We start from the raw sequence: 22,373 nt of genomic DNA, 5'->3' as shown, positions 1-22,373 counted from the left end.
GCCGGAGACTTTGAATCTTATTATTTTCCACATTACCGTAATAGTTTATGGAAGCAAGTTTAATTTAATCAAATGTTGAACGGGAATTATAAAAACTTGAATGGGTCTAATTTAACAAGCGTGAACTTTTCCAAGTAAGGAGCTGGGAATGAATTTCATGAAATGTCCTATGAGATAATATTGACCGCTGATTACTATTTAATTTTTTTGTGTTGGTTTTCTTGCATGGATTCAAACCAAATCAGACGTGTGAGATTTGATGCAAATGCAGTAAACTTGTTCCGCTAACCAAGTAAGGAAACTAAATAATATGGACCGAATTTTTCCTTTTATTGACTGTTTTTTTTTTCTGTTAATAGAACATTTGTCTTTCTTCAGACAAATCTCAGCCTGAACTGAATTTTGAACATTTCAATCTGTCTTCAAAGCTCCAACAACGATCCTCTTTAATTTAGTTTTTTTTTAAAAAAATATAATAATAAATGCAAATATCCTACCTTGTATATTACAAGTTTTTATTAAATTTAAGAATGCTACATTATTTGATGAATTTTATTAATTCATTCTATAATATAATATATAGCGGTCCTATTTAATATGATATATATAATGAATGATTATGTTGCATGAGATATGTTTCATATTTTTACCGAATACAAGATAGATTTGGCCTTTCATAACGTCTTTTCTATATATATATATATTCAAGATTCTGAATTGTTTGGCATGCGATAGAGTTTTTTTTTTTCGATTGACAAATGATTGTCACATGTATGATTCTTATGGGTATAACAAATTTATATATATGACCATGTTAGAAAAATAATTACAATTTGCTATACGTGACAATCAGTTAATTTTAAGTAACAAGTAAAGTTGCTCGAGAATTTTTTTCCACTTTTCGCCACATGATATACAAAATGGGACATTGAAAAAAATGCCAACAAATTCAAGGTTAATTTAAATATGCTCAAAAACTCAAAGAAATGTCATTTCCCTTTCCTTAAACATAAAACAAAAGAATGAAAAAAGGGTTAAAAAAGTTTGGTTACGTTCTTGCACCAAACAAAAATAAAAAACAAAAAATATAGTAAAAATACAATATTATCGCAAGTCAGTGTGAAATATTAATTGCCAAATATATATATGTTCATGATCTCAGTTTATTCCTTCTGTTGTCAAAGATTTCGGGCTCATTTACTCTCCTTAGCCACACCAAACTGCATCATATTTTGCCTAGGATAAGCATCGTTTGCCCGTGGCGGAGGTGGAGCAGCATGCTACTCTGCCGGCAAAGTTTTGACCACTGATCGACGCCTTGCATGGTGGGCCGTTTTCTCCGGGTATCCATGTGCAGCCATTAGGCGACGGTGTTCGAGCTAGATGGCGGCGCTCCAAGGAGTGTGGTAAAAGATTTTGTCCCTTAATGATCCATTTCTCCTGTTCCTCGCCAAGAATTCGGGCAGCTTCGTGTGATTTCATGCTGAGTACGAAGATTAATCCCATCATAAACAAGATAATTTTTGCAGAAACCCTCATCTTAATCTTTTGAAAGTACAAATAAATAAAGCCGGGCTGATACTCTGAGATGATATAATATATCTAAATTAGTGTTAATTTTATGGTGTGTGGTGGTTGTGCAGTATATATAGTGTTGTAACTTTGAAATTTTAATCTACGACGTTATTATAATATTTGATGGAAAGCATATTTGTTTGACCGTTGAATGGGAAATACTCAGAGAAACTTGAAAGGGTCTCATTTAAGCTGAGGATGACCGCGGATTTTTGAATGACTCATTTCAAACACAAGAAAAGTGGATAATAATAAAGTTACATTATAGTTTTTATGTAATTTGGCTTATGGGAGTGTGGGGATATTTAGTTAGGTGGAAGTGTTTATGATGTTTGTGAAGAATTGTTTTTACTTCCATTTCTGTAATTTTTAACTAAAAGTTAGTACCAAGATTGTGATTTTTTTTTTGTTTTTTGTTAATTTTTTTAAATTATAATTTGACATTTTTATGCTTAAAAACTTATATATTACACAATTGCTATCATTAATTTTTTAAAATATTTCGCATTTTTTATAATTTTAATTTTCAATTTTTTTTTACCATATTTTGTCTATTTATGCAAAAAAAATTTTATTAATCTTATGTAAAATTTGAAGCATCCATATCATAAACAATATGTAGATTGATTTTGATACAAAATATAACAATAATTATATAAATACATTGGGTAAAAACTTGTGTGAGACGGTCTCACGGGTCGTATTTTATGAGACATATCTCTTATTTGGGTCATTCATGAAAGAAATTTATTTTTTATGCTAAGTATATTACTTTTTATTGTGAATATCGGTAGGGTTGATCCGTCTCACAGATAAAGATTCGTGAGACCGTGTCACAAGAGACATACTTAGTACATTGTCGTTGGTATGAGTACAAAAATTTAAATAATTAGAAGAGATACGCGTTATATATGATGAGGATACTTTTGTTATTTTAACAAAAATTAAGCTTGGAAACATTTTTTTTTTCTTCCAAAAACTCAAACTTTTAATTTGTTATAGTTTTGAATTTTTATTTCTATCACTATCTACTTTTACTTCTCACCAATTTCTTTATAACTTTTTGAAAAATCATTTCAAGATAAGTAAAAAAGTTCTTGTAAACACTTAGTAAATAATATTTTGATTATGTAACTTATCAAATTTGAACTAATGCAATAACTTGTTTCGTCTTTGTTTTTGTTTTTGTTTTTTTAATGAACACCGACAATATCGTGCGGACATTGCACTCTGTAAAAAACAAAACTAGAATACGAAAGAAACCAAGTTGGCTACAATCATGAGAACTATTCTCGAGTAATTATATTATTAAAATCCAATTAGCGCCAAGACGAATTTTTTATTTTTAAGCACAAGAAAAAATTATTTAGAAAATATAAATTGTCTTTTGGTTGTAATTTGTTTACAAATTGTTAGGCATCATCATTTATCTTTGACTGTTATTTATATAAAATTTTGAAAAATATTAATTCAAACTTAAATAATTATTTTTGGACAACACATAATATATGGTAAACGCCAAATTTTCAAGCATATTATACACGTAATTGAATGGTGAAATATATATATATATGGAATTGGCAAATATTTGAACAATAATTATTTTATTGGAGTTGAAAATTTAAATTATACATCAAATACTAAAGTTTGAAAATGTGACACATAAAACAATATTTTATCAAATTTCCTATAAATATTATATTCAAAATAAAAATTAACAGGAAAACAATATATATATATATATATATATATATATATATATATATATATATATATATATATATAAATTTAATTGACCCGTATCTTATATATTTTTGCAACCTATGGGATTACGTGTTCAGAAATTGACCGGGGACTATTGGTGTTGAAAATTTATCATGAAAAAAAAAGTTTATGTTTCAAATTTTAACAATCTATACATAATATATGCTGAAAGTAACAAAAATTACATTTTTTAGATTATCACATATTATATTTCAAGTTTATTTGTCTTTGGTGTAGGACATTTTTTTCCCAATTTTTTTTACTAATTAATAAAATACGTACAAATCCACGACAACAATAATATATATACGATAAGAATTTGGAACGGGTGCTTAATTTTTTGATGACATGAGAACTTTCAACCACCACTCTTCGATATACACCGAGTAAACTACGGTTTAAACATAACCAGCAAACCATGTTAGTCGACGAGAAATTTTGAGCGTTTATGGAGCGTTTGCGAATGATTAAAAAAATAATTATGAACTTTTGCTTTACAAATTTCCAAAACTTTGCGAAGGAAAATAAGTAATCGTTTTTAAGCATTTACAAATACCACCTTACTTGTATGTTGATTTGATTACCAAAACCAAAAAATAATTTGCGTGTTTTGCCCTTTTTCATGTTATCGATTAATTTATGCTCTTAATTCAGTAACTTACAACATATATAAAATGTATTATATATATATATATATATATATATATATATATATATATATATATATATATATATATATATATATATATCTATCTTGCAGTAAATGTAATAACATGTTAAATATGAATGCGTTGACTGTGTATCGCGACAATAGAAAAAGGTGGAGTCTGTCTCAAGACTCACACAAAGCTCAAGTATTGAAGTCAACCGTATTGGACAAGAAAGCTGACAAAGTGTGATTCATATTGCAGTTGACATTTCATCTCATTATAAACTTTAAAAATGACACAGAGTCGATCATTAATTTCGGGTTAATTACAAATTTAATTTCGGTTTAATTTGTTTTAAAAAAAATTTATGGTCCTCTTTAATTTGTTTAATCATGATCTTGAGAAACACCTAGTTTTATGATATGGCAACCTTTTAAAATTGAATAAATTATATAAATAGCAAACAGACAATCCTAAGTAGGCTTGTCAAATTGGGTCAGGTCCGTCGGGTCGGCCCGCCCCGCCATAAAAATTGAGCGGGTTGGGTTGATAAAATAGAAGCCCGTTTGGAGGCGGGCCAAACGGGTTGAGCCCGTTTGGGTTGCGGGCTAGCCCGCCAAATTAGAGTAGAAATTTATATTTTTAAGTTTTATATAAAAATTCTTATTTCTTCTTTATTTTTTCTCATGTGCCTAACTTCAATCACTCTGGTAAAATTTTTATGCTTCTATTTTTTTTTTTTTTGGAAAATGTTATACTCTCCAGTCTCCTCCCTTTTTTTTATGTTTAACTCGAAATAATCCAGAATTATAGAAATAATATAGTAAATAAAGTAATTATGTGTATTTTTAAACACATAATATTTTTTGAAATTTACAACCGTCTGTTTTCTCGACTTTCTGTTATCTTCCAAAGTTTCTCAGTTTTTAAGAAAATGTGAATGGTAAGAGCTAGGTGCCTTGTGCAGACAAACCCTTAAGATCGTTAATTTTTGTTTTCTTGTGAGGACAAATCCTTAAGAAACTGGAGAAAGTGTATACTAAAAAATATTTGGAATTCACATTTAAAAGTTTCATTTTATTTACGGTTGGTGATATTAGATGAGTTAATTTTTAGTACATTTGTATGATGAAATCTTGTGTGAATTAGCATAGCATTTTATTTTTATATGGATTATGTTGATTGCTGTATGCTTTCAATGTCTTATTTCAATGTTTTTAAGATTTTCATGAAATTATTTGACTGAAATATATTTTTCTTCTATGTTTATTTTAATACTGTTTATTATTATTTTTTTTTAAAAATAATAAGCGGTTTGGCCCGCCTAACCCGCGGCCCAAGGTGGGTTGGTCTGGGTTAGCCATTTAGAGGCCCGCCAAAATGGCGGGCTGGCCCGCCCCGCCCTGCCTAATGGCGGGTTGCGGCGGGTTGTGGGTTGGCCCGCCCTGTCAGCCCGTTTTGACATGTATAATCCTAAGTATAAGACAATGGATAAAAATTTAGTCAAATTTTGATTCAAATGTTTTGAAACGAGACGAAGCGAAATCCCAGTTTGTTTGGCAGCCCAACCCACCAACACAAGGCCCAAATTACTCAAGAAGCCCCGTACAGTTAGGTAGATAAATTATGGTAAATGCATGCAAATGTATTTGTGTATGCTATTTTTAGTGATATATGTTTTCGTTGATAATTATAATCTTATAATTATGCTTTTCTAAATCAATTTTAGTCGACTCCAAAATAATGTAATTAAATAATCAATTATATTATTAAATTTTTGTAAATACATGATTTTAAAAAAAACGCGAGATATTCACGTGTATTTGACAACGTAGTTATAAATTCTAACAAATATATTAGTCGTTTATTACATGATTTTGACGAAAAAGACTAAATTGATATAAAAAAACATTCTTGCATAACTATAATTGATTCAACGAAACATACATGAATAAAAACATCATACACAAATACATTCAGAACTCTTGATTGCAGGAAAAGAGTTCCTAAATCGACTATATTAGTTTTGAGACCGTTTAAAATTGGAATAATTGGTTGGCTGATCATATGAGTTAATGAATTAATAATTTCATATTTAACAAAATATTATCCATTTATGTTTCTTATATAAAATAAGATATAAAAATAGATGTTAAATATAACTGATAAAAATTAAGTCATCTATGTAAAATCTTTGTAATATGTTAATCCATAGCTTCAAATCCGGTTTTGAACTTGGTTCTAATTTTCTATTTCTATAAACAAGAGCAGTAGTCGACCCGAAAGTATTAGATAATTTGACATGATAATATAACTCTAATCATAATTCTTACATTACGAGCCTCTTAAATACATATTTCAAGTTAGCGAACTAAATTATAAATTCGTTGGTACTTTAATCAAATTAGATTTGCATTATCCTCGTAAGCATTGTAATTAGACGTTTAATAAAAAGATTAATACTGTGATTTAGTCATTTAGATATATTTCCTTCTATATAATTAATTATGCAAGATTAATTGCTAATCATACCAAAGGTGTTTAATTATATGGTACCCCGCCACTGTACAGACCTGGGTTCGATTCCACTTATATATTTTTTTCCTTCAAATCCTAAACTTTTTATTTATTTTTTATGTTGGGTCTTAAAAAAACAAAAACTTCGTTAGCCTCTTCTCTTTAAGCACCTTTTCTTTTTGAGCAAAAATTTGTGTGAGACGATCTTATGGATAATCTCTTATTTGAGTCATTCGTAAAAAATAAGAGTATTATTTTTTATTATAAATATCGATAAAGAGCGGCACAATAGGACCTACTCTTCCTTGCATGACCTCTTCCACGTTACATGAAAGCCCAACCATAACTCTCCATAACTTCATCATGATTTGATTTGCAGTTAATTTGATGTCAATCTCTTAAATTTAGATAACCCAACTTAACGGTTCACGAATCACACTTGCTATAAAGGTTGTTCCTTCTTTAGAGCTTAGCTTTCTGCTACAATCCTCAAAATGCCATCCCGGCCCGCCTCCGGGAAGATCCTCCGGCTGGAGCTGGAGAACTTCAAATCCTACAAGGGCCACCAAGTCATCGGCCCGTTCTACGATTTCACGGCCATTATTGGCCCCAACGGAGCCGGGAAATCTAATTTGATGGATGCGATAAGCTTCGTCCTTGGTGTGCGGACTGGACAGCTGCGTGGGGCCCAGTTGAGAGACCTCATTTACGCTTTCGACGACCGCGAGAAGGAGCGAAGAGGCCGTAAGGCGCATGTCATGCTGGTGTACCAGCTTCCTGAGGGGTCGGAAATTCAATTCACGCGGTCAATTACCACTGCCGGTGGCAGTGAGTATAGGGTAGGGGATCGCGTAGGTGAATTGGGACGAGTATAATGCGAAGTTGAGGTCCCTTGGCATTCTAGTCAAAGCGCGGAATTTTCTTGTTTTTCAGGTGATTACATTTTTTATACGACGGTATGAATTTCAGGAGTTAGTTAGCCGATTTAGTGTTGCGTGTGTAGAATGAAGATATAATATTTAGCACATTACATAAATACATATTTGTATATATGCATGCGCGCGCGTGTATATATGCATATTCTTCACCCGTATAAGTTTATAGAGCTGTTATTGCATATTCCTAAGAATCTATAGCCTCTACACTGACTAGCAAAGCGATATAGACAGGCAGAAAATGTTAGGGATAAATCTTTAAATCTATTTGAGTCTTGCAGTTGTTTATGCTCTTTGTAAATTATGTGGTCTAATTATTATGCAGGGAGACGTGGAGTCTATAGCTTCAAAAAATCCTAAAGAGCTGACAGCACTCCTGGAGCAAATTTCTGGTTCTGAAGAATACAAGAGACAATATGAGGAGCTGGAGCAACACAAAGCCGAAGTTGATGAAAAGGCAGTGCTTGCCCATCAAAAGAAGAAAACTATTGCTGCAGAGAAAAAGCAGAAGAAGCTGCAAAAAGAGGAAGCTGAAAAACATATCAAATTGCAAGATCAACTGGTATGAATAACAAAATCTCTTTATAAGCTGATCTGTGTCTTTTAATTTACATACATTGAAGTTTTACATTTGAGCTATTAGTGATGGAACATTTTAACATCGTCAACTTTATAATCACCAATTCACCATAACCCGCACACATCAAGCTTTATTGAGGCTCCTTAACTGTGATGTTACAGTGTGAAATAGGTTCTTGTTCTTTCGATTAACATTTGTTTTGTTCCCCTTTCATCTCTGCAGAAATCTTTGAAGCAGGAACATTTTCTTTGGCAACTTTTGAACATACAAAAAGATACTGAAAATGCAAATGAGGACCTGGATGTTGAGGAAAATGTCCGCAAAGAAATTGTGGATGAACTCGGTAATTATGAGGCTGAAGCAAGCAAGAAGAAGAAAGAGCAGATTGGATACTTGAAAGATATTGCACAGCGTGAGAGGAGGATCACAGAGAAACGGAGTAAAATCGATAAGAGCGTGAGTTAATTTTGATGATCATGTACATTTTTTGGTGCTCATCTAAAAGTGATTGAATTAGCTCTATGATCTCTACTCTGTTGATAATTGTTGGCTAAAGTTTCCTGGATAATATATGGATTTGATGTTTCTTTGTATCCGAGTGTGCAATTTTTATATCTCTGTTCTCTAAATTCATGAACATCTTTGATGTCTCATTAACCAACTTCGGCGTAATCGAAAGTTGGGTGAATGCTCATTTACCTCGTATTCTAGTGGTTTAATCGGTATATATGTTTTAATCCTTACAAGGACATTTTCATATGGAAGAAAGAAGATGTACATGTAAGAAAATAGTTTAACTTTAACGACTAGAAAAGGAAAATAAATTTACGATCTCTTAAATTTCGTTCGGATTGCATAGGAACATGATTATAGAATCAATTTTATTTATTTCAATATGACAGAACATGTTTCTTTATGAGATTTCATAAACATTTTGAATTGTCTTTCTTTCTTTTTTCCCTCCTCCCCAGAAATAAAGTAGGGTTTTGTCAACAGAAACTCGTTCTTGCAGTGACATCAATCCGTTTTCCGGCAAGAAATGAAAGAAATTGACTTTTGGATTTAAAATGGTTTATATTAAACTAGTATCAGAGTTTAATTCATTGTGAATTCAGATCACACCAACGCTCAGCACTGCCAAGTTGTTCGATGGTTTGCTGCTATTCAATTAAAAGGTTCTAGAAATAAGCAAGATTTTGTAAACCATTCTCTCTTGATTTTACATACTGCTTGAGTTACAGTTATCCTGTCATAAATATCATACACGCTCTGTTATTCACAGTATTGTGATTACTTAGTAATTGGTTTTGATGCCACAGCAACCTGAGCTTGTAAGATTGAAGGAGGCGATTTTGCGTATAACATCAAAAATTAAAAGTACAAATAAAGAGCTTAGTAAGAAAAAAGAAGAAAAAAGGAGACATACAGAGGAGGTAGAGAAAATTCGGAACGACTTAAGTGATGTGACTAAGCAACTCGAGGAGTTGAGGAAAAAAGGCCAGGATGCTGGTGGAAAGCTTCAGTTACTTGACAGTCAAATGGAGACATATCACCAGATGTGAGTAATTACTTTTCAGTGTTCTTAAATTTGAATTGCTATCTGCTTTCTAGTTGCGGATGCATGTTATAATGTAGCCAATATTGTTAGCTAAACTGTTGATTAATAGCGATTATGTTGCAGTAAAGAGGAGGCTGGGATGAAAACTGCTAAATTAAAAGATGAGAAGGAGGTTTTAGACCGGCAGCAAAATGCTGATATCGAAGCCCGGAATAATTTGGAAGAAAATATTCTGCAGTTGGACAGTCGAAAGCAGGAGCTGGAGTCACAAGAGAAACAAATGCAAACTAGACTCAAAAAAATTCTCGATGCAGTTGGAAAGCACAAGGATGAGCTAACAAGAGTGCGTAAGGAACAACGTGAAATGAAAGACAAGCTTGTGGAATCCAGGTTTGGTTAAGTTCTGTCACTAATATTTGCCAGTTGTACTAAAATACCAGCGGGGTGATAATTCTCATACATTTGGATAAATAAATGTTATAGGCGCAAGTATGAAATGCTGAAGGCAAAAATTAGTGATCTAGATAATCAACTGCGGGAACTAAAGGCTGATAGACATGAAAATGAGAGGGATGCCAGGATGTCTCAGTCGGTTGAAACTCTAAATCGCCTCTTTCCTGGTGTTCATGGTCGCATGACTGATCTCTGCCGGCCGACACAGAAGAAGTATAACCTTGCTGTTACTGTTGCTATGGGCAGATTTATGGATGCTGTGGTAGTGGAGGACGAACACACTGGGAAGGAATGTATAAAGGTATCATATATATGATTACTTTAAAACTATTACTCTTTTGTACTCATCACCAGTCCATGGAAAATCATTCTTGCAGGTTGAATAATATTTTGGTCCAGTCAAAATTGAAATGTAAAGTTCTAGTGTTAATTGTTGTTACTGGTTCGATTTTCTTGAAAACCTTGAAAACCTGTAACTACTCGTCAAAGTCGAGCCTCAGCTTTTCTTGCTTTCCAAATCCCACATTATTTAGTTGGGTTACTAGTTATTTGCAGTGTGTAACTGACTAACTGGCCTATTCAATTTGTGACAGGAACCCTTTATTGTCTATTTGTTTTTCGACTAATAAAAAAAAATCCATTATGAATTGTTTCACAAAATTTAATGAGCTGATGATTTTGTATTTGTTTGTGTTTGTGTTTGTGTTTGTTATCATATTTCAACATTTAAATGCTACTCGATTATGACTAGCAGGCTTTATTGTTTGCAGTATTTAAAAGAACAAAGGCTTCCTCCACTAACATTCATACCTCTTCAATCGGTGCGTGTGAAGCCAGTTATTGAGAGGTTGCGCACCTTAGGAGGAACAGCTAAGTTGGTCTTTGATGTCATACAATATCCTTGGTTGAAGTGTGCAGATCAATCATATGAATTATCACGTGCATGTACATGGAAATCTTAGTTATTATCTGCCTGATTATGATTACATATCGAATTGAATCTCACATTCTTTAGTTCTCGTATCAAAGTAGCAGGAAATTGTCACATGCATTGTTTATGTCAAGAATTCTGCATTTTTCTTCACCTATGGTTCTCAAGAATTTGTATTTTGTAACTGTATAAATGCGAACCATTTCTTGTCAGACACCTGCTTTAGGTTATCTTTATATGTTTACATCTCATTGTCTTATCTGAAATAATGTCTTTTGTATTATCCAAGTTTCCTGTTTGCCAGAGGCCAGAAGGTTCTAAAATTGAAATGATTGTTGCTCGTGAAAATTTGATTTTTAAGTTTCATTGCTCTCCTGTTTAATACCTGTTATGTGAATAAATCTGAGGCATATGTAAAGTCTTTCTGGTGAATCTTGCAGGGATGTTGCATAAATTATGCCTTTGTCTGGTTGTGTGAAATTAGCTGCCTTGTTGGTGATAAATTTTCAGTTTTGGAGTTTGCTGCCACAACTTTGATTCTAATTTCTGCCCCCATGTGTAGAACTTACCCTCCCTAAATCTGTCCATTCATTGATATTATATACTTGAGAATTCTTGGTTATTTATAATTCAAGTATTCTGTAGGAGGTTGAGTCCTTTTCAGCAATGCTATTGTAGGTCCTTTCCTTGACAGACACAGATTTGATCCTGTGCTGGAAAAAGCTATTTTATTTGCTGTTGGAAATACCTTAGTTTGTGATGATCTTCGTGAAGCTAAAGATCTGAGCTGGAGCGGGCAGAGGTTCAAAGGTATAAGAGTGCTGTATTTTTTCCTAGAGTTGCTAAACTGACCGATGCTATTTCTCTCTCCTTTTTCTTGGGTCACAGTTGTGACTACTGATGGGACCTTACTGACCAAATCCGGAACCATGACTGGGGGCACAAGCGGTGGAATGGAGGCACGTTCACACAAATGGGATGACAAAAAAATTGAAGGTCTTTGAAGTTTTTATTCCACACCATATCAGTTTGGTTACTTTTCTGCTGATGTTATTGTGCATTGCAGGACTTAAGAAGAAGAAAGAAGATCTTGAATCCGAATCTGAAAAGCTTGGATCAATAAGAGAAATGCAGCTCAAGGAGTCTGAAGCATCTGGCAAAATCAGTGGACTTGAGAAAAAAATTCAGTATGCAGAAATCGAGAAGGTTTGCCTTCCCCTCTGTAAATCTTCTTACCGGGAAAAAGATCATAAACATCCAAATGGTTTAGCGATTAATCCCCTTTTGTATGCATCATATTCTCTTTATGCTATGGACCAGTGGACAATAGTGTAATCACAAACTGAACAAAAAGTTTCGGTGACATAAGAAACTGGACAAACCTGGCAATCCTATTTCAAGGTTGTTTCAGTCTGGTTCTAATAATTTCTTTTGTTTAATGATGCTGGGAATGCACGAGATTTCAGGATGCTTCATCTGTTTTGTGCTTGTTTTGGTTGAGTTGAAGATTAGATTATAGCATTTTCATTTGGAAGGAAAATGGTTGGATATTAAAGAGGATACTTGGCGCATTATGTTAATATTGTTTTTGCCTAAATACATTGTGTTGAAAATCCTTTGTTGTATTTAATTGAATTTTGAAGCAACTGTACAAATTAATTCTCCGTCATCTTATTTGCTGACACTCCCCCTCAATGTTTTTGTGAAGCTGTCTTTCCTGTCTAGGGCGCTAACTTGAAATAAGAGTTATCTCATCATTGACACTTACCTAATTTTCATCTTGACTCTAGTTTTTGTCAAACACCCAACTGTTTAATACAATCAACCGTCACCTCTCGATCACCTTGCTGGAACCTCCTCATTCAAGTGTTAAGTACAAACAATTGACAATAACTTTCCAAAGCTGACTAAATTTCTAAACCAGCCTCCAAAGCATCTCGAGTTGTCGACGAGAACATAAAAGGTTTCCCCACAATGGATCCGTTGAATAGATCAGCTTGGCAGTGACCATCAAGTTTTCCAACTGCCACTGTCAATGTTTTGGATTGTTAGTGGCAGGCAGCTTCACTTCGCCATTCAAGTATCCCCATTTGCCTTTGTCATCAATCACCAAGTGCATTGATTGAGACCATGCAAGATAATTTTGCCCATGAAATTGGTGAATCATAACATGGAGGGAATTTTGTGAAAAAGAAATAGTCAGATGTGAGACACTCCTACCCATGCTGCAGCTGGATTTCGAAGTGGCAAAACCAGCGCCAACCATGGTGGCCGTAATTTTAATCAGGCCCTGGGCTTGGTACTATGAAGCAACGAGCATAAGAAAAAAATGAAGTAATATTCTATCCTTTTATTGAATTACTTGTTTGCAGAGGAAACAATTACAATCTAAATTGAGATAAGCGAACCCAAGTATTCCTGTATAATCTGGAAACTAATTTATTCTCTCCATAATCCAGGGATTTAACTTTCCTAACTAATTTAAATCAATTCTCAATCATAGCTACTCTACCGATGTTAATGAATTTAATTCTCAATTGTAGCTGATTTGTTGACGAGTTTTTATGAATTTGTGCTTGTTGAACGTAATTATCTAATCAGATGCAGATGGACATCTAATACAAAATGTCTCCTGTAGCCTTCCATAGATAACCTAAGATGCGTATCCATGTTAATTTTTTTAATGCAGTATTGATTAGTTTGAAAGCGGTGGCATGTACTGTGTTGGTTTTCAGATGTCATCACATTGTAATGTAATTTGATTCTTTTTTTAGAAAAGCATAGAGGACAAGCTTACAAAAATGAAGGTGGAGAAGAGCAATATAGAAGATGAAATTGGTCGCGTCACACCTGAATTTCAAAAGGTTTTCTTTGGTTCCATAATATTCCTATTTCTGGTTAAAAATACCTAAAAATGGGTTTGGCCTTTGTAGTTGGAAAATGCTATTAGCACAAGGACATCAAAGATAACATCATTGGAAAAGAGGATCAATGATATAGTTGACCGAATCTACAAGAGATTCAGTGAGTCTGTCGGTGTGAAAAACATTCGAGAATATGAAGAAAATCAACTAAAGGCTGTTGATCAGATGGCTGCAGAGAAGCTCAGCTTGCATAACCAGCATTCAAAGCTAAAGTACCAGTATGTATTCTAGTAGCTTATTTATCAGGTCTTTGAGATAGTTGTTTCGGCATATCTATTTGGATTTTGGAATGCTTATTTTAATACTGCTTGAGTGGCTTTTTTGGTAATCCCTCTAAGGCTTCCACGTGTTAATTTGCATTCATAAAAAAATATTTCAGGCACTGTTGAAGCATTTATTGAACTTGTTCTTAAGATTCATGACTGAACAATTATCTGCTTGTTTAATAGTCACTTTTATATGAATTTCATCGTCTCTCTTTAGATGCAATTTGGTACAGCATGACTAGCTACGATGCTTCTAAGAATCTTTTTAATTGACAGACAACTAATATGTAGCAAAGCTGCAGTCACTTTTAGGGTAATTTTGATTGAAAACGGTTTTTTAAAACAAGTATCATAGGTGCAATTAGGGGTGCAAACGAACCGAATCGAGCCGAATAATAGTAAAAAAGTCAGGCTCGAATTCGGCTCGAAATAGGTATATTCGAGTTCGAGCTCTCGATTCGAAGTTCGATAATTTCAAATATTTGGGCTCGAGCTCGGCTCGAAATGAAGTTCGAGTTCGAGTTCGGCTCGAATATTCGAATATATTCGTGAACTATTCGAATTATTGCTCGAATATTAAGGTTTGAAAGCTCGAAATGCTCGAAATATTCGAAATGTATATATATATATATATATATATATATATATATATATATATAATTATATTATATTAATAAAATATTAAGGCTCGCGAACTATTCGCGAGTTATCGAACAAAATAATTTGGGCTCGAGTTCGGCTCGAAAAAAAGTTCGAACGTGTTCGAGTTCGGCTCAAATTCGATAAGTTCGAATACGAATCGAATATTTATCGAGCCGGCTCGAAAAACTCGCGAACATGTTCGGTTCGTTTGCAGCCCTAGGTGCAATCAAGCTACTATCTTATGTTAAACTGTGCTCTTGGATATTGTCTTCCAGATATGTCCATGTAAGTATGAGCAAAGCTGAAAATTTCAGGACCATAAAGTTTTATTAAAGTTTCTACATAGCTGGCTGCATTTCAAACTTATAATAACAAGTATCATGGATCAATCGAGCTGGCATCTTATGGTACATGTGTGCTGAGTTATTTCAACTTCCAGATATATTCTTTAACATATTATCCAGCTGCAAAGTGAAGACATAAAATTTTAACCATTTTTCTCCATGACCGACCGATTTTTTCTAAGAAATTGAGGTTGTACTTGGATTGATGGATTTCGAATGAAACTCATTGTGAGTATATTTGAAATTGACCACAATTTCTATTAAAATTGCTTAACTTGAAATTCACTCAAATTTTGTACATATAAGCAAGTCAAAGAATTTGATGTCAATGGATTTGAAATCCATGTTCCCAAATGTATCAATCCAAGCACAATCTAAACACTTGGTTTTGGTATTGTTTGTGAAGGTAGAGCTAAGTATTAATGTGGTCTTATTTGCATTTAATGTCAAGGACAGGACCCACAACTTTATCCCTTTTTCTCCATGACTGGCCAATTTCTTCTGATAAGAAACTTCAACTCTTGGTTTTGGTATTGTTTGTGAAGGTAGACCTCAGTATTATTGTGGTCTCCTTTTGCACTGAATGAAGTACAGTGTATTAATCTCAACCCATTTGGCTAGATTGGAGTATGAAATGAAACGAGATGTGGGTTCACGAATTGCCAAACTGGAATCAACAATATCTGACTTGAAAAATTCTTTGAAAGAGGTAGAGAAAGGTCAGAATGATTTGAAATCAGCAACTGAGACTGCAAATTCGGAGATCGAGAATTTAAAGGAAGAAGTACAAGGTACTTAAGTGTCTTTTTCCCTTTTTTCTTGGGCTAAAATCCTAAGTGCCAGTCCCTTAAGCATGTGAAATTCTAGCCACATACCATTGATCTCAATAGGAATTTATGTATGCTTTTTTGATGAAACGACGGATTGATAGATATTAAATCGTAAGGCACATAAGCATAGTAGAGCCTAGGTGAAAGGCATGGTTCATGCTTTATTGAAGTGAGGCATTCAAAGGAATAATTTTTAGAATCTATATCTCTAATGTGATTTTCATCATATAAATGCCAACATGCACTTAAAAAGCTATTAAACAACTATAAAATAAATAGTTGTCTGTTCAGAAGCACAGATGAATTACTATTATCTTGTCTTTCATTTTTTATTTATCCCTCGCATGCTTAAGAAACATCCTGGATTTGCTTTTGCTAGAGGCTAATTAGATATTTGCGATTTGGAATTCATGATAATGCTAGATCTGGTTTTCATCTTGTCACTATTGTATTCTCGTGATCTAAGTTCCGGTTTTGAGGTCCCCTACTTTTGGACCATTAAAAATTTTGAATTTTACATGAAAACTCTAATTTACCATCTATCCTCTCCAGCGTGGAAGTCAAAATCTGAAGACTGTGAAAAGGATATCCAGGAATGGAAGAAAAAGATCTCTGCAGCCACTACAAATATTAGCAAGCACAATCGTCAAATTAAGTCCAAGGTTTGCGATGATCTATTGCTATCCTTGAGAAACATCATTTATGAGCTTCCAGATATTAGCTTTTTAAACATCATTCTTTTACTGCCTTCAAGTTTAGATTACTTAATGTAGCAAAAGAATTTACGTAAATTTTATATGCTTATGAAATTGCAGGAGGCTCTAATTGAGCAGTTGAATTTGCAGAAGCAAGAGATATTAGAGAAGTGTGAGCTAGAACAAATAGATATTCCAACAGTGGATGACCCTATGGATACCGGATCATCAACACCGGGGCCAGTTTTTGACTTCAGTTTACTGAATAGGTCTCTTCTGCAAAAGTCAAAACCATCTGAAAGGGACAAAATTGAAATTGAATTTACTCAAAAAATAACTTCTTTGATGTCTGAAATCGAAAGAACAGCTCCGAATTTGAAGGCACTCGACCAATATGAGGCTGTGTTGGCAAAGGAAAGAGCTGCATCCAAAGAATGGGAAGCTGCCAGAGATGAGCAGAACAAAATAACTGCTGAATTCAACCGAGTTAAGCAGACGAGGTGCTTTATTAATTGTTAAAAAATTTCTTACTATGTCGTGGAAGGTTATCCTTCGAAACCTATGCATCGGTAGAATTATAATACCTAAAAGACCTATATCGACCTTACTGCACAAAATAATGATATTGGATGTGGTGAAAAATTTGTGGCAACTGTTTAATGAGGTAAGGACTTCCTGTAAATCTTGTATAAAACCTTCAAAGCCTGTTTACTCTGAGTCTCAATATTAAGCCAAGCACATGATTTCGAGGCAGCAAAACTAATCTTGGTAGAAATGGTATGCTAAATTGTGCTGGAGTCATGTTTCTAATATATCTTGTTTTGAAAGGGAATTGTACCGCGAGTGTAAATTAAAAGACCAAGTGTTTGTTATATATGTTATATGCATGCCTATTATAAGAATAAGGTCCTTTTGGTTTATTCTCAGTTTTATCTGTGATCTATATGTGCATTCTGTCCTACTACCATACTTTTGCTTCTGAACGTTTTGGTTTATGCTTCAACTTGATGTTGTCATGCACAACCTTCAGTTTATCCTGAGCAGCTTACCATTAGCATCACACTTGTGTTATTCGTGCTTCTGTATGGCACAGAGACTATCTGTTTGTCCCAACTTGTTTCGTGCTGCTAACTTTATGTTCAATTTAGGCATGACTTGTTTATGAAAGCCTTTGATCATATATCTGGTAACATCGACAAAATATACAACGAACTCACAAAAAGCAATACACACTCAGTGGGCGGGGCAAGCAGTACCCATGCAGTGGGTGGAACCGCGTATTTGAACTTGGAGAACCCGGATGAGCCATATTTATATGGCATCAAGTACAGTGCTATGCCACCAACCAAGCGGTATCGTGACATGTCACAGCTATCTGGTGGTGAGAAAACTGTAGCAGCACTTGCCCTACTCTTCTCAATCCATAGGTATTTACAATACCATGCATTAGTGATCTCTTTGAAGGAATTCCCACTCACTCTTACCAACTGATTGTTTTTATATCCTGGGATTTTTCAGTTTTAGACCTTCACCATTCTTCATATTAGATGAAGTGGATGCTGCATTAGACAATCTAAATGTGGCCAAAGTTGCTAGCTTTATTCGGTCAAAATCATGTGGAGGAGCAAGGCTAGATGTAGATGTGGAACTTGGTACCGGATTTCAGAGCATCGTGATCTCACTCAAGGATAATTTTTACGATAAAGCCGAAGCTTTGGTTGGTGTTTACAGAGACTCTGATAGAGGGTAAACAATCCTTACTCTCTTGCATTTTTTTCGTCTGTTTCATATTTGAGTCACAAGAGAACAAATATTGGTGTGTATTTGCTGCAGATGCTCGCGGACGTTGACGTTTGATTTGACAAAATACCATGAATAGTGAGTGATTCAACTCACTCCAGGCTCGTGCCATGTTGGCCTGAAGCTTGTTTCTGATGTTTATAACGATCCCAAAAGTATGTATTAAGATATGTTACTCAGGAATATTAGAATATACAGGTTCAGGGTCTGTAGTGTCATAGAATCTAGTTTCAGGTGCGTTAATACTTTGATGACTTCATGTTATTTTTATTTCCCTGACTTTGATCTTATTAATGGAAGTTTGAAGGGTTTTTATTTTTAATTTTTTAAAAGATGTATAGTTAGACAGCCTAGCTCATGCTCAAAAGAGGAATTACGTGCTTCATACTTATCAGTTATTATTATAATTATAATTATTTTTTTTTTTCTTTTCTCAGTCTCTAAATTAACCGATTATAATGGTTTTATTGATTTAATTTATAATAATTAGCTATATGGCATTAATGTCCAACTTTGTATCTTGAGGATTATTATTTTTTATTAAATTAATAACTTCTAATTGATTTACCATTAAAGTTAAGTTACTTTCAACATCTATCAGAGGATTATAATGCATTTCAATTAAGAAGAAAAGTTATATTTGAAACGATATTTCGAATTTGAAATTTAATTATAATAGATTCTTTCATCTCATGTATAAGGAGATGAGTTTTATATGCATATATATTTGGAATATTTGGTTCGAAGAGATGCAATATGGAATAAATATTTCAAACCGTATAAACATATAATGCATTGCATTTGTGGAATTAAATTTTTTTTTTCAAGAATCATTTTTATCATGAAAGAATATTATATTAAATTAAAATTTTAAGAACTGGTGAATCTCAATATGAAGCAAAATGTGGAATAATATAAATATATAAATGACAAAAACTTATGTGAGACGATTTTATGGGTCATATTTTGTGAGACGGATCTATGAAAATAATAGTGGAACTTCGTTTGAGGGGAGGATTGTTGGGACGTAACCAAAGTCCCACATTAGAAGATCTAGAGAAATATCATGAGTTATAAAAGATGGAATGATATATCCATTGATATGAGGCTTTTTGGGTGGTTCCAAAAGCAAAACCATGAGAGTTAAAGACCCAAAGTTGACAATATCATACCAGCGTGAAGATATATATATATATATATATATATATATATATATATATATATATATATATGTTGTGCGCATACAATGAACAGAAAACAAATGATGGATCAAAGATTGCGGTGGTGTTGTCACTGTGCATAAGACGGCATATTATGATACAAAATTGGGTCGGCCCCTATTACCAAAGTATAATATTTTAATTTCTAACGAAAAGAATTATTATTTTTAAATAATATATATATTCAGTTGAACAATTTATTGATTGTTGAACAATAATAATAACAGAAAAGAAAAGACTCCGATCTGCCTCATGAAACACTTTAGCCTTTATTTTCCATGTTCTATCTATTTATTCATATGTTTTGTCGATGTTCGACTTCCATTTTTAACACAAAATTTTTGTAAAACACGTCTTATATACGATTTGACATATAAAAAATTATTATTTTATACCTCAAATATGAATCATCAAGTCTTACATACGATTCAATCAATGAATAATATTTTATGTCAAAAATAATATTTTATACTCCAAATATAAATCGAGTCGATCTATTTCATGAATATATATCAATCTCACGTGAGACCTTCCAAAATGTAAAATTCAACTTAATATTTACATCATATATACTAGTTCCCTATTGGAAAATCACAAAAACTCCAGAGACAGTATCATTAATCAATTTCATGAGACAAATATCTTATTTGGATTATCCACGAAAAAATCATCGAGCCAAAGATATTATTTTTTAAATATAAATATAAATAAATTTGATCTATCTCATAAAAAATAAACGTGAGATCGACCACACAAAAGACATACATTTTATCAAGTGAAAATAAAAATGAAAATTAAGGGGCATCAATTAAGACGTCGCATGATAAGAATTCTTGAATCTTGAAATGCTTCAAAAATCACACAAATTTCTGTGAGAAACGTATGGAAATGTTTCCCATCACGTAGGAAACAGATGAAAAGGCTCGAGCCTAAAAGGAACAAAAATGTTCTAAGACTAGCAAATGGTTAAAGTGATCCTGTCAGCTCCTCTGCGTCGTTGAGCAATTCAAGCCAAAAATCTATGCTCACCCCCCCACCAAACAAATTCTCCTCCATCCGGAATTGGAGTTCCAAATCATTATTGCCAATGGAGAAATCACTAGCTCGATCACTCGAATATTCATTCGCAGAAAAGACCTCCGACCAGAAGCTTTCGTCCATTTCCAGAAAGTTCGTGTCGGCAGTGATGCAATCATGGCCAGCGTCAGCGGCGGTGTACGTGGTGATCACCGACGAGGTATCGCTGGATGAGTGTGCCGGAGAATTCGGCAGTGAATCGTTGTCCGACTTGGGATCGAATCCGGATATGGGGAAGTGGCGTTCGGGTTTTGGATCAGACCGGGGATTTCTCCCGACCCTTTTTTTCAAGTGGGTATGCCAAACATTTTTTATTTCGTTGTCTGTGCGGCCCGGTAATCTTGCTGCCATTACTGACCATCTGAAGAATCGAGATAAGGTTACATGCACGTTAGATTCTAAGATATTCACCATTATATTGTAAATTTTTTTGCAATATTGAACAAGAAAGCTTATCTATTAATTATTAAAAATAAAAAAAGTGCGATGGAAAAGAGAAATGTATAAGGTACACACTTGTTCCCCAATTCTTGATGCAATTTAATGATTGTTTCCTCTTCTTCCCTTGTGAAATTCCCTCTCTTAATATCGGGCCGCAAGTAATTCATCCACCGGAGCCGGCAGCTCTTACCACACCTCAAAAGCCCTGCTCAACAAATAAATCCAAGAAAATTTCATCCCCCACAAAAAAAACTCGATAATCTCATGAATACAACTAATTACTGAGTCAGAGATTGGCAAATACCAGCTCGTTTGGGAAGGGCCCGCCAATTGCCATGGCCGTGCCTATTGATGAAATTGACGAGAATGATGTCTTCTTCGGCTGTCCACGGACCCTTCTTCAAGCCCATTTTCTCACAGCAGGGAGCCCGACCCATATTGATCGAGTTTCAAGTTGATTTATATGTATATGTATATTTACTTATCTTCTTGCTGTGGTAGGTGTTTGAAGTTGAAGCACAGTCAGTCTACGAAGTATTCGATGATGAGAAATACTTGAGGAGGTGCGGTGGTTTATATATATATATATATATATATCTTTGAATGTCGATGGGCCACATCATGCATAGTTCGGGCCTAGAATTTCGAGGAAAATGATTGTACCGAGTGGTCAAAGATGCACGAGAAGATTTTTGACGTCCATTTCTTTCTATAAAAACTATTTTATACCCACTTATTATTATTATTATTATTATTATACATGTGTGTGTGTGTCTATATATATATACCATGATATATATATATATATATATATATATATATATATGTTTTATACCCAATTATCTTTATTGTTATACCATGTTTACCCTTTATATTCACACTAATATATTATTATTAATAAATATTTTTTTATAAACGCTAAATTATCATACATTTACTCACGCAAAACTATCTTATTTAAATTTTAAATAATTATATATTTTTTATGAACTATTACGTAACACCAAAAAATTTTCAAATAATTATTAAAAATTATTTTATGGTTTTTAGTCTCATTATATAATATCTAAATTTTCGAAAAAAAATATATAAATACTCGTATCTCGTACCAAGAGCAACTAGTAAACAAATGACTGCTTAGTTAGCATATCTATCTAAAGTGAGGTTCATG

General features: G+C 33.5%; 2 protein-coding genes across 2 annotated transcripts; one reads left to right on the top strand and one right to left on the bottom strand.

Annotated features, from left to right (window-relative positions):
• The first annotated feature begins 6,930 nt into the window (after positions 1-6,930).
• Positions 6,931-18,786, top strand: LOC140804036 (structural maintenance of chromosomes protein 1-like). Its single transcript, XM_073159903.1, is given in 19 exon segments — positions 6,931-7,360; positions 7,362-7,439; positions 7,767-8,003; positions 8,244-8,477; positions 9,341-9,579; positions 9,703-9,969; positions 10,063-10,333; positions 10,803-10,929; positions 11,666-11,773; positions 11,852-11,959; positions 12,030-12,169; positions 13,738-13,827; positions 13,897-14,105; positions 15,761-15,930; positions 16,522-16,631; positions 16,785-17,164; positions 17,813-18,091; positions 18,183-18,410; positions 18,498-18,786. Coding segments are annotated over 19 exon segments (3,681 nt in total). The 5' UTR covers positions 6,931-7,000; the 3' UTR covers positions 18,544-18,786.
• A 1,570-nt stretch (positions 18,787-20,356) lies between these two features.
• LOC140803542 (transcription factor MYB30-like) lies at positions 20,357-21,779 on the bottom strand. The gene is made up of 3 exons (XM_073159451.1): positions 21,507-21,779; positions 21,278-21,407; positions 20,357-21,122 (listed from the first exon to the last, which is right to left on the bottom strand). Exons 1-3 carry the CDS (start codon positions 21,637-21,639, stop codon positions 20,651-20,653), a joined length of 735 nt encoding a protein of 244 aa, XP_073015552.1. The 5' UTR covers positions 21,640-21,779; the 3' UTR covers positions 20,357-20,650.
• Between the last annotated feature and the right edge of the window lie 594 nt (positions 21,780-22,373).

Source organism: Primulina eburnea, chromosome 10 (genome assembly GCF_022965805.1).
Source record: "Primulina eburnea isolate SZY01 chromosome 10, ASM2296580v1, whole genome shotgun sequence".
Taxonomy (NCBI): domain Eukaryota; kingdom Viridiplantae; phylum Streptophyta; class Magnoliopsida; order Lamiales; family Gesneriaceae; genus Primulina; species Primulina eburnea.
This window is presented reverse-complemented; position numbering and strand designations above follow the sequence as displayed.